Source organism: Erpetoichthys calabaricus, chromosome 13 (assembly GCF_900747795.2).
Source record: "Erpetoichthys calabaricus chromosome 13, fErpCal1.3, whole genome shotgun sequence".
In the NCBI taxonomy this organism is placed as follows: Eukaryota; Metazoa; Chordata; class Cladistia; order Polypteriformes; family Polypteridae; genus Erpetoichthys; species Erpetoichthys calabaricus.
In genome coordinates, this window is record NC_041406.2 from 30,113,248 (window position 1) to 30,126,826 (window position 13,579).

The 13,579-nt window shown below is 40.7% G+C and overlaps 1 protein-coding gene across 1 annotated transcript in view; it reads right to left on the reverse strand.

The window, feature by feature from the left end:
- The window catches only part of ago2 (argonaute RISC catalytic component 2), a 77,044-nt gene that overhangs the window by 34,647 nt on the left and 28,818 nt on the right, over window positions 1-13,579 (reverse strand). Inside the window, exons 5-7 of the mRNA XM_028818065.2 lie at window positions 5,565-5,701; window positions 5,192-5,326; window positions 2,999-3,086 (exon numbers count right to left, since the gene is read on the reverse strand). Of these exons, the coding sequence (XP_028673898.1) occupies window positions 2,999-3,086; window positions 5,192-5,326; window positions 5,565-5,701 (360 nt within the window). The remainder of the gene's footprint in view (window positions 1-2,998; window positions 3,087-5,191; window positions 5,327-5,564; window positions 5,702-13,579) is intronic.

Genomic DNA, 13,579 nt, shown 5'->3' on the forward strand with positions numbered 1-13,579 from the left:
TCTTTCTTATGGTGGAGTCGTGAACACTGACCTTAATTGAGGCAAGTGAGGCCTGCAGTTCTTTAGACGTTGTCCTGGGGTCTTTTGTGACCTCTCAGATGAGTCGTCTCTGCGCTCTTGGGGTAATTTTGGTCGGCCGGCCACTCCTGGGAAGGTTCACCACTGTTCCATGTTTTTGCCATTTGTGGATAATGGCTCTCACTGTGGTTCGCTGGAGTCCCAAAGCTTTAGAAATGGCTTTATAACCTTTACCAGACTGATAGATCTCAATTACTTCTGTTCTCATTTGTTCCTGAATTTCTTTGGATCTTGGCATGATGTCTAGCTTTTGAGGTGCTTTTGGTCTACTTCTCTGTGTCAGGCAGCTCCTATTTAAGTGATTTCTTGATTGAAACAGGTGTGGCAGTAATCAGGCCTGGGGGTGGCTATGGAAATTGAACTCAGGTGTGATACACCACAGTTAGGTTATTTTTTAACAAGGGGGCAATTACTTTTTCACACAGGGCCATGTAGGTTTGGATTTTTTTTCTCCCTAAATAATAAAAACCATCATTTAAAAACTGCATTTTGTGTTTACTTGTGTTATATTTGACTAATGGTTAAATGTGTTTGATGATCAGAAACATTTTGTGTGACAAACATGCAAAAGAATAAGAAATCAGGAAGGGGGCAAATAGTTTTTCACACCACTGTATGTAAAAAAAAAAAAAAAAAAAAAAAGGTTGTAAATACCCATCATAAAAAGTTCAGATACATCCACAGACTACAGATAAGAAACTCATACATATGAAACTCCCGTGATTGTATTAACTCTAAAGTCTGCTTCTGACTGCAGCAAGACTTATCAGTGGGTATGTGCACAAAAATGTTGCAATGCACAGATATGAAGTGCACAAAAATAATCTTAAAACAACACCAAAAAAACAGAAATATGGTGTGAGGCATATTTGGGTACGATGACTGGCTGCCTCTACTCCTTGTCTGTCTTGATTATCTATTATTACATCAAGAGAATATCCCTCTCACTGAACACTGTTCACTGTCAAGCCTTTCTCATGCAATTATACAGCAGGACAACATAGAACAACAAATAGTTGACATCTACCATCAAGAAACAGTAAAAGTTAATAACACAGACCCCTTTAGTGGTGTGGGAGTGTATCTGTGGGAGAAATAAAAAAATTTTCTTTTAGGGTTTGGCAATACCGTAAATCTCATTTTTACCTGTATATTTGTCCAAAAATGTGGAAACACTTTTTTTGGAAATTCAACATTGTCAAACACAACCCATGATGAGACAAACGATGTACTCTGACAAAAGCAGTAATCCAGTAAAGCAAAGAAATTGTTATCCAAATTAGTTAAGAAGAAAATGCCATACCTTTTGTATAAAACTTTGTGCACTCTTATAAAGGAGTCCTTCCTTTAGCTTCAGTGCACATCCTTTTGCCTGATGTGCACTGTAGTACCAGGGTTGGCACAAGTTTTTTTTTTTGTTGACCCAACCCCCATTATAGAATGGTCTATATAGTATTTCCATGTAAATTTCACTTTAGTTATACCCCAGGAAATCACTTAATGCAAGATTTTACCATGCAATACAACCAATTGTGCTGTAGAATGATATACAATCAAGTGCATTAAATTATCGTGTATAGAAATAAAGTTACAGTAAAATGAACAGGAACATGAATCAAATGAACAACTTAAATAATACTTATCTTGAAACTAAACACACTGGGTCAATTGAACTAAAGCAGCAGAGATTAGGTGTCTTAATACTTCTGCCTACACCATCCTTTAAAGATCTACTGCAGAATTTGTGCTTGTTTGTGTCTGTTCATTTCTTTACCTTCATCCAGAATATGCCTTGCTAGGGCAACCAAGCAATCAGCTATCTACACTTATTTGAGTGTGCATGTGCTTATATGTGCCTCCATATGCGCTTAAATGTATGTTTAAATGAATTATGTATTTCAAAAACTACTGCTGCAAAAGTTTAGCAGATCAATAGATGACTAAAGACTAAACAGATCAGACTGCAAAAATCCCAGTTACTTTAAACAATCTCTAAGGTAGTTATCACTGCACATAAGTGAAACCATTTTTAGCATCTATGGGGTAAAGTACTTCATCAAAAACAATAGGCCTGGAGCTTGCAACGATTTTTGCTTTACGCCTTCCCTGACATTAACCTATCATCTATGGGAGAGGAATGAAAGCTTTAGATTCGTCAAAAATTTTGATCTCCAGTTTTCGATGGATCTTGACAATTTAGGGTCCCAATACCGAAAAAAAATCGATATCTCAATGATGGGTGTGTGTCTGACTGTGTGGCATGTTTTTTTCAGGACAGTCTAAAGCTAAAACGGCTGAACACAAAAATGCCAAACTTGAAACTTAAGCCTGTTACAGATGATATGCTGATTAATTTTTCAGCAAAATCATGAAAGAGAAAGAGGCACTCTAAAGGAACCCTCAAACATTGTAATTCTGCAATTAATTATGAATTTATTTTGTCAAATTGCTATTGAAATTATCTATTTTATGATCACAAAGATCAGCACCAGAGTGGTCAATAATTACTGAAATGTTATAGAATAGTAACTTGGTACCTAGGGCACAAAGCCTACAGACGCTCAAGTTGGAATTTTATCACTCTATACATGCCTCAGCATTGAAAACGGATATTTTAAAAACCACTTGCTCCTAATTTGTGCAACTTTGCTAGGTTGTAGTCATCCGTGAGCTCTACACAACACAAAAACTGCATACTTTTTCCATCAAAAATCATCATTTTAATAAATGAAAAATAATTTGGATTTTCCAAAGACACACAAACACACACAAGGCTAAAATAAACATTTCTTGATGCTTTGAACATCACAGAATCAGAATCTGAACATCATTCAACACCAAATTTTTGACCTCATCACCATACTTCTGTTTACATGGAAATAATAAAAAAAAAAACAAAATCAAGAATTTAACATCTTACGTTTGGTGACTTGCTGGCCTTCTTGTTACATTACAGACTCTGTATTTCCTCTTCATCTGTCCACAGTGTGTTATCTCCACTTTCAGGCCTATATACACACAAGATAAAATTTCTTAGGAAACAGTACACAACGAGAATTATTATACAAGGTAATGTTCCTTTTTATTTAAAAATCTTGAGGCAGAAAGCTCAAAAATTAATCACAGCCTCTTAGTCTCAAGCGGAAAAACTTTACTGTTATGTCAAGTTTTATTACAACAATTGTTGATAACACATGTATGGGTTCTTTGGCACACAATATCTCAAGTTTTGCAGTCTAACCTTTTGTGTTAATCGAAGCAATGCGCAGCTGATATATAGTATAACGGATACAGACTGTAGTCTATCTGAACTGACACTGTACCACAAAGAAAATGGTAACTAACTTTAGACAGCGACTTCAAATTGTTTATTTTGTAGGCTTTTGGGTCGTTGTCGTGCTGCATAACCCAATTATGCTTCTGCTTCAGGCTACAAAGAGATGACAGAACATTCATAGAGATAAAGGCTCTGTTTATAGTGCAGTGGACTCCCCAAGGCCATAAAATGTTCTTGTAATCCTTTCATGATTGGTAACTTTTTTCCTTACCTGGTTGAGCATTTCCTATTGACTAAGGCATTGTGTACTTGTAGAAACCTTGTGGTGACTATACTCTCATGGTTCAATAAATACAAGGTCAATAAATACATAGTCCTGCTATATCTCCTTTCCTAACAGCAACCAAATATGACCAGAGTTTGGCCAGCTGTATGAGTGGGTATCTAAGGGGGCAATTATCTATTCAAATTGGCAATAAAGGTGATGGAAAACTTTATTACTTTTTAGTATGTTAAGTAATAATTTCGAAATAGTGTTATGCTTAAATTTGTTCTCTTTATTTAATATTACATTTTATTTGAAGATCTGAAGTCACTCATTATGACAAATATAAAAAGCAGCAAATGCTTTGTCTCAGCACTATACAAAGAATGATGCACAATAAAATTCTTGTTTATATTCTTTTAGCAGTACAAGAAGAAGGATGTACAAACTGATGCTAGTTTACAAAACAATATAGTTTAAAACAAAATATGTCTCTCCATTATAAAAAAAAAATCTTTGGGAGGGAGACGAGACAATGATCTTCTCTGAGGACAATTTGAAGTGCCGCAAGAAACACTAACTTTCTCCCAGCTCTTAAAACGACGACAAGCTACAAGCAAAACACACAGCTCGCCAGCAGCAGAAACCTAGCAAATGATCCGACCGCTTCTTCTTGCGTGCGTTCAGCCACCCTAAGCCCCCACAAACCCCCCCCCATTTCACAACATGAGGGGCAGACGCACAAAGTGTCATAAGTACAACTGCTGTGCAGGATTTAAAATGATCGATGGGCAGTGCGACAGCAGCAAGAGCAGCAGAAAGACAGCAGATGATCCGACGGCATCTCCTTAGCATGCATTCAACCACCCTACCCCCCCTTCACAACGCGAGCGGCAGAGAAGCAAAGTGGCAAAAGGACAGCTGCTATACAGGCTTTAAAATGATCGACTGGCAGCACGACAGCAGAAAGGCAGCAGATGATCCGGTTATACGTCCTGCAAGAAAGATTTAACCACGCAAGGGGCCGGAAATAAAGGACAAGTATTGTTTTTACAACGTCACGCAAGACAAGGCAGTGAGACATCATTTAAAACAAGTCCATGGACATCAAACCTAGCAGTTGTTGGATTGCTGTTGGCAGACACATTTCATGTGCTCCTAACTCTTAATAAAACAACGACAAGCAAAACACGCAGCTCGCTAGCAGCAGAAAGCCAGAAGATGATCCAACTGCTTCTCCTTAGCGTGTGTTCAGCTGCACCCCCTTCACAATGCGAGCGGCATTATACATCCTATATACGACATTATAATGCATATGTAACAATTCCCATGAAACTAACAATCTCTTTAAATTGTATATCCGGTAAACCAAACCCGGGGTTTGGCGAGCAAAGCGAGCAGGTGGCGGAGCCCCCTAGTACTAATAAATAATAATAATACATTTACATAGCGCCTTTGCCATGCTCAAGGTGCTTTAACAAAATACAACAATCAAGTACATTCTTTAACACCATGGCATTCACCACAGTTTCTAACATGATTTAAACATAATTTTTACTTAAAATGATTACCTTTAATTTCTTTTGTAAACTTAACTCTCTGTGAATCCGTAAGTGGCTTTTGCTGTTCTTCAATACTTTTGAAATCCAGCACCTCACACATGAACTCAATAACAGGCTGAGCTTTGTAAAAAGCTGTAGCTGACACTGCAAAATACATAGGCAGTAATTGGATACAAGACCATATGATCAATCGATAGAGAAGAACAAAAACACACAAAAAAACCTATCAATTAATAGAAATGCATGGTAGTTTGTTAGGTATTCCACAGAGAACCTAATTATTAAAGAGTTATTAAAGTACAAAATGAAATAATTACAAAGTAGCAGAATTCATATGGGTACCAATCTTTCCTACATGTTCACTAAAATAGACTGTACCTACCATCAATGTTTAGCATCATTTTCCAAAGTGATGGCCTGACAGACTGATGAAAACCAAACCATACTTCCCTTCCTCCACCAAGGGGATTTGAACAGCCCTCAGAAGGAGTAAAAAATGAACGACCAACAGGTGTGTACCTGTTGAAAGAAATAAATTTTATTTTGCTACAGAGACAGAGGGACAACATTTTCTCAAACAACTTTTCAAATTGCTGGACCCAAGCAAGCCTGAGCAAATCCTGATGGCACTGGAAATAAGGAACCAGCTCTGCATGTTCTACCGATCCATCTAGGGCAGGGGTGTTGAACTCCAGGCCTGGAGGGCCGCTGTGGCTGCAGGTTTTCATTCTAACCCATTTCCTAATCAGTGACCAGGTTTCATTGCTAATTAAGTTTTGTTTCCTTCATTTTAATAGCCCTGTTGTTAAGGATTCAGTGCTCTGAATTGATTCCTTTCTTCATTAAATGAAAGCCAAACAGAAGTGAGATGGGAAACAAGCCAACAGATGACCAGCTAAATTGGGGCTTCAAACTCCAAACAATTTCACTCCAACTGATCTCTTAATGAGAAGCTGATTCTTGCTGCTAATTAATCCTGTTATTTAATTCCATGGCTTGTTGCTGCTCTCCTTCTACCACAGCAGACATTTCCAAAACTGTTGATTTTTCTGTTTTTTCTAAGAACACCAATGTCAAAATGTTTGGTGACCTGAGAGATCAACCTTACTGAGACCTTCACCTTTCTTTATTTTCAGATATTGTGTGATGGGCATGTGGTGGCTCATTTTATGTCTCATTATTGTTTGGCTGCTAGTTAAGGAAAAAGAGACAACTAAGGGCCTGTGTCAAGTTAATTAAAATTAAGGCAAAAGAAGTTAATTGGCAGCCAAAACTGGTGACCAATTAAGAAGATGGTTAGAATGAAAACCTGCAGCCACAATGGCCCTCCAGGACCGGAGTTCGACACCCGTGATCTAGGGGAACACTCACCTTTACTAATAGTGGCACCAAATTTAGCGGTTATTGACAAGTATGTAAAGAAATCTCAAACCTAGCACGATGTTCAGTATAGGACAGATGCACCAGGAAATTCTGAACAACAAAACCATATGTAAAGTACAATTGTAAGTTAAATACAATTTTTCCCATTTTGGTTATAGATTTTGCTTGTATGTTCCTTCCATGTCAGTTTTCTCCAATTGTAATTGGATGGATTAATGTGCTCTTTGATGGACTGAAACACCAATCTTGGATAAGTCTTTCCTTATATTCTAAGTTACCACATTTTCTTAAAGCCTTTCAGAAAATACAAGTTTCTTGCATGCAACCAGTAATGTTACATACACATTTATTTAGGGAATCCAAATGTAGAATGATGTTAAAATCCTATGTTTGCTAAAATGCTTAGTTATAAACAAAGGTCAAAACACAATTTGATTTGGTATATTTAACAAAACCAAACTAACATTTTGATGGTCAGTCAACACTTTCATCATGAAAATAAATACACAGAACATAAAAATACAACTTTGAAAAATGTTCATTTCCTAGAGCATACTATATCTAAAGCAAAGACTCAGCCTGGTAGGGCTAACACACTTGTGACTTGTTGAATATCTTAAAAAAGTAGAATGTATTTGAGAAAAAAAAAATTCAAAGGGTAAAAGCTGAAACACAAACTGTAAAACACTATCCTATATAATGATATGATCTTTCGCGGACACTGTCAGCAAGGCACATTTAGCTACCTCAGCCAATATGCAGTGTTACACAATTTGCCTCCATTTTACAGAGTTCTGGCTTGACACAATGCCTAAACAACATGTAATTAAAAGCATTCATTTCTCGTTATTACATTTTTGCTGTATCTGTAAAAGAGAAAAACACCCTATTTAGTTCAACCCTGTGTGCTATTCCTTGATGGCTGGCTCCTGTCTGCACCACTCAACTAGAATGCCGTATTACAAGCTTATCTAGTCTACACCACACCATCCACATTTTTATATTAATTAACAATATCCAACATTTTTTGTGATCTGCTTTAAAAGTTTGCTTGTATCATTTGTTAATTTAGTAGTTTCCTGGTGAATCCTCAAATTAACTTTACAGAATTATGTTCCTGTGAATAAAAACAGCTACTAGTTAAAATCATAAACTAAACACTTGAAGATCATTACAATGCAATATTTATAAGTTCAATTGTCAGTCACAAAGAGTCACTGAGATTCAATTTATATAAAAGAAAAATGGACCTCATGTCTTCTGTCCTCTAGGGCTGAAAAGACATTACTGAGGAAAATACATAAAAGAATGCATTTAGCATGCCGGGGTTTGTACGCTTCAGTACATTTCAAATTTCAGAAGTTTTTATAACTTTTCCAGTACTAACCAGCAGAAGAATCAGGACTACTCCAGTTCTGACTATGGCTTTTGATAGCCGAGATGTATAGTTCAGAATAGGTAGAAAGACACATTTCCATTCCAGTTTAGGGTAAGATATTGAGCTAACAATGTGCACTGATGATGAGTAAAACATCTATTTATCCACTTATCTTTTATCAAACCCATTTAATTTGGTTCTGGCGCAAGTGGCCAGCCATATCTTCATACAATGAAACATCTAAAAAACAGCAGTACAGTAGACCCCTGCAAAGTTGCAGTTCAGAGTTCACGGCCTCAGTCATTCGCGGATTTTTTATGACTCAGGCGCCGCCGCGAGTGGCAGCCTTTCCAGCAGCTCCGTGTATGACTTTATCTTTTTACCTTTTTTCTGTATTTTTCGCCATTTCACTGTCAACTCCTACCACTTTCTTTTATGTGGACTAGTTCCCTGGACACTTTTTACACTTTTTTACTACTGTTTACTACTTAGAAATGGATTTCTACACGCCGAGACTCGTCTATTCAAGTAGCCAACTTCAAGCGCTGAGAAGAAATGCCCGAGCCGGTGTGGTCCCCTATTTACCTGACGAGGTAAGAAATATCGTACCATGGCAGCAGAGCCGGCGCTAAGATATGTAAAAGCCAAGCGTCTAGAGAGAAAGTGGCGATACAAACCTTCGGTGCCTTCTGTGATCCTGGGAAATGTGAACTTGCTACCAAATAAGATCGACGAACTAGCTGCGCTGGTGAAAAATGTCAGGACCTACAGAGAATGCAGTTTGTTGTGTTTTACTGACACGTGGCTAACAACTAACATCCCAGATGCTAATGTGGAGCTACCCGGGTTTAGCACAGTTAGAGCGGACAGAGACGCAAGTACCTGCGGAAAGAACAAAGGAGGTGGACTCGCACTCTATGTCAATACAAGATGGTGCAACTCTGGACATGTAAACGTTAAAATCTCCTCTTGTCACATGGACATCAAACTGTTGGCCATAAGTTTGCGTCCCTATTACTTTCCCAGAGAGTTTGGAAACATCATTGTTGTTACTGTTTACATCCCTCCTTGGGCGGATGTGGAGATAGCGAGTGACATCATCCACTCAGCTGTTGCTAAACTGCAAACGCAGCACCCCGAGGCACTTGTGCTAATTGCTGGTGACTTTAACCATGTAACGCTGGACCAAACATTACCTGCCTTCTCCCAGTATGTGGACTGTAACACCCGGGGAAATAGGACTATTGACCTACTGTATGCAAATGTTAAAGATGCATACAGTGCCACCCCGCTGCCTGCGCTTGGGAAAGCAGATCATAACCTGGTTCTGCTTCAGCATCACTACAAACCAAGAGTGAGAGAGCTACCTACAACCACACCCTCATTCAGGAAGTGGTCCCCTGAGGCAGAGCAGGCTATGAGAGAATGCTTTGGAACTACGGACTGGGATATCCTGCAGGGGTCACATAGTGAGAACATTGAGGAGGTTGTTGACTGCACTACTGATTACATCAACTTCTGTATGGACATTGTAGTTCCAGTAAGAACAGTACGCTGTTGTGCTAACAACGAGCCATGGATTACAAGTGACAACAAGGGCCTTTTGAACCAGTAGAAAAGGGCTTTTAAAGGCGGTGATCAGCATGAGCTCAAGCGCGTGCAGAAGGATCTCAGAGTACAGCTCAGGGCAGCAAAGGAGCAGTACAGGAGAAAGCTGGAGCAGAAATTGCAGAACAGCAGCATAAAGGAAGTGTGGGATGGGATGAAGATCATCACTGGCTGCAGCTCGAAGCGGGGTGCCACCATCGAGAGAAATGTGGAGAAAGCAAACCAGATGAACAACTTTTTTTAACAGGTTTGACCATCCTAACACACTCTCACCTCAGAGTACTGCACCCTCCAATCATCCTTCTGCTGATACCAGCATAGGAGACAGTCTACCCCCAACCCACAATTGCAGCAGCCCAGGTAAGCAGAGACCTGAGGAGACTTTGTGCCAGCAAAGCAGTGGGTCCAGATGGAGTATCGCCACGACTGCTGAAGGCCTGTGCATTGGAGCTGGGGAGTCCTCTACAGCGCATCTTCAACCTGAGCCTGGAACAGGGGAGAGTCCCGAGGCTTTGGAAAACATCTGTCAATGTCCTGCTCCACTGACAGACTGAGGAGATCGTTCCTCCCCCACACTATGCGACTCCTCAATTCCACCCAGGGGGTAAATGTTAAAATTATACAAAGTTATTGTCTGTCTGTATACCTGCATTGTTATCGGCATTGTTATCACTCTTTAATATTCTTCTTTATCAGTATGCTGTTGCTGGAGTATGTGAATTTCCCCTTGGGATTAATAAAGTATCTATCTATCTATTTTTCCTTAGAACCTATCTAATAATTGTTGGCGGAAACTGCAAATATCCTCAGCAATTTTTATGGCTTTTTCGTGGCAATACTGTACTATAGAGAGAACAGGAAGCAACTGTAGAGGAAACGCGGCTTGGGATGGTGAAAGTAGCCAATAGAATTTGAAACTGCGACTCCCAGCAGTCCCTGCAGTGGCTATGATTGGTCTTTTGCTGAGGGTGCTGGGGCTATTGGGGTCAAAGGATGTCAGCGCAGCTTTTAAAAAGGGGGCCAGTGACCAAAAGCAAAAAGAAGTTCTTGTAATTTGTGTTTCAAGTCCCTGTCTCTCTGCCTGCCTTCTGTTGGGTTACCTGTACTTACTCGTTTTGTCCTGGATCGTTTCGTGTTTTGCGTCTGCATTGTCTGCCATCTGCCTGTATACATGAGGACTGTAAGTGGATTCATGGCCATCCTGCAAAGAAAGAAGCGCTCCTGAACCCGTCTTCACCATTTCAGGAACTAGCGGTAGCACTATCTTTACATTCTTATTTAACGTGCGGATCTCTGGACTATCTATTTGCATCATTACATTTCATCCGTTGCCGTTTTTCATGATGTACTGTGTGTGTTTTGTTGGTGCTTTGTTTTATTTAATGTGTAATCGCTCTTAGGGGAACAGGGGTGGTATCGTTGTTTTCATTTATTTCATTTGTTTTCATTACATTCTTTATTTGCTGTTTGATTTCCGGATTGCTTTGTTGTTGTCTCTGTGAGTGCGTGTGGGTCGGGTCAAGGCTGGGGGCGTCCCTGGAATCTCCACTATAAAAATAAATAAATCACCACCTTCTCGATGGTGTGAATCTTAGTGGCACTGGACCGCTACAGCGTTATTCACTTCTTCTTGCTGCTGATTGACTGTGATGCATTTCCAGCTGAGTGTTCTTGTGTTTTCCGTTTTGTTCCTCTTAACCCTTAAACCACCACAACCAGCTTTAGTCATTTCCCAGTGCCATTTGCGAGCACACGAACTGATCAGTCAGTGCCGTACATTCATTGAGCAGCCAGCTTATGACCACTGCCAGCCCCTTGTGAGCAGGGGGGCTGAAAGCACCCCTAGAAGACACGGACACTCCTCAAAAAAAACACTGATAGACTTTCACATTGCTCCCTTGCTGCTGCTCTGTCACGTGATATGCTTCTCAAGTGACGCTACACATACTTAAAAGCCTGAACAGCACCTGTACTTTTTGGCTGATTGCTTTGTTTCTCTCTCCTCCCCAGGACATCCTCTGCTCTTGTTGGGGGTCCCGCTCCCATTGTGCTCCCCTTTGATGTTTGTCTATTCTTTAATTGAGAACTAACTGCATACTGAGCTCGTTTTACTTCTGAAAGAGACACGTTTGTTTCAAGTGTTTGAATAGAGTTCCTGTCTCTACAATCTCCTATATTTCTGTGCAATTCTGTGACCCACGCGTGACACACTGCAGCCTCACTGTCTCTGGGTTTGAGACAGTGTCAGTGTTTACCTCTATGTACTTGCATGCTGCCATTTCAAGCGCAGTTGGCTCGGTGATTTACTTAATTTCATCCATGGCGTCCGTTACATCTTGTACATATTGTTCCAGTAGTTTCTTTAAATAGCTTTTACAGTTCATTAGCAGTGTGTAAAATGATCAGTGTTGCAGTAATTGTGATGCTCTTTGTGCATGAAAAAAAAAAAAAAAGTGTTCTATTAAAATTTCAATTTCTTTGTGAATTGCGAAGTTTACTTAAAGTGCAGCAAAAAAGTATTTGGCATCCAGGGATGCATTAACCCCCAAGTATGTGGCAGTTTAAGGGTTAAAGCCCCAAGATGCCGTCGAAACGCCCTGCACCTTCTAAGGCTTCTAGCAATGAAAATGTGCTTGCATGAATTACAGTACATATAGCGGTAACATCTGTATTTTACATTCTAGCACTGCGGGAGACATAGCAGTACTGTATACAGGTTTACCTTTACATTCTTTTTTTAGGTAATGTATTAAGCTGAGTTTGAAATAAAATTAAAGTGTTTTGGGGGCATATTTAGGGTTTAAACTATAAAAACAGGCATTTTTTTTAACCACATCCAAAATTTGCGGTTTTTCATAATTCACAGATGCTCTAGGAACGTAACCCCCGTGAATTTTGGGGGTGTACTATACATATTTTTGTTTTAAAATAACTGATGTCACACACGTGCGCATGGAAGGCAGCTAAAGGGCTTGAGTAAAGGCAGTTCTGAGGCATGCCGGATGTGGCAGAGTGCACCGACTCTTTTTCTCCCTTCCCTGTAGACCATTCACGGGAGATTCCACCTGGCTCTCTTGACGTCACTTCTGGGACCGAGCCAATGGAAGGAGACCTTGCCGGCTCCGGCCCCTGTGATGTCACGTTCGGGCTCGAACCAATGGCTGAAGAACATGAGCCCGTTCCTTATGATCTCACTTCCTACCTCCCCCTTTAAAAGCCTGCACCTTTTACCTACTCCCTCAGTCTTGTTTTGGACTTGGTTGTATGCACATCAGTGCTGTATATTTTGAAAAAGCAACTTTGCAGCCAGGATACCAAATTATACGGGTGGCTGCCCCAAACCTTTATATGACTCTGTCTCAAGTTTGTGACATTGGCATAGTCGGCAGGATGGAGAAGTCCCAGAAGAGAAGGGTACAGGACCTGCAATGCACCCAGGTGGGAGCGTACCGGGGCCAAGTGTTCAGGCGGGTAGGGTGTCCCGTGGTTCGGCTAGACCTGGTGCGAGCTCCGCTCCCGGCACACTTAACTAGGCAACCTGGAGAGGCCTGGGAATGTGCGGGAGGGGCTCACAGAATTGGGCTACCCCAGCGGAGGAAGGCAAATGGGGCTTATTATGTTCTCTCGGAGGAGAGTGTCCACCCCCCTGTGAGACCAGACCCCCGATTTCCACCTAGGGGTGCCCCAGACTGGCAGGTGGGTAAGGTATAAAACCTGGAGGTTGGACCCAGAGCGGCCGATCCTCAAACAAGCATGGTCCTTATGGGCAAGGGTAGGGCAGTGGCTATGGCCAAATGAAAATAAGCCCTCCCAGGTAATATTGCAGGTAGTCTGCTATCTGCTCCTAAAAGAGCTTCCTCGTGGCTTCACCCAGCTGGTCTGGGGTAAGCAGTTTAAGAACTTGGCAGAGCTCATAGAGCTTCTGGAGACACAAAGGACGGCCTCACAATCTGAGGGAGCAGAACCGTCCCTTTGTCGGACTCAGCCGGAGTACGTCCCAAGACCTAGCATAACCCCCACCCGTAAAA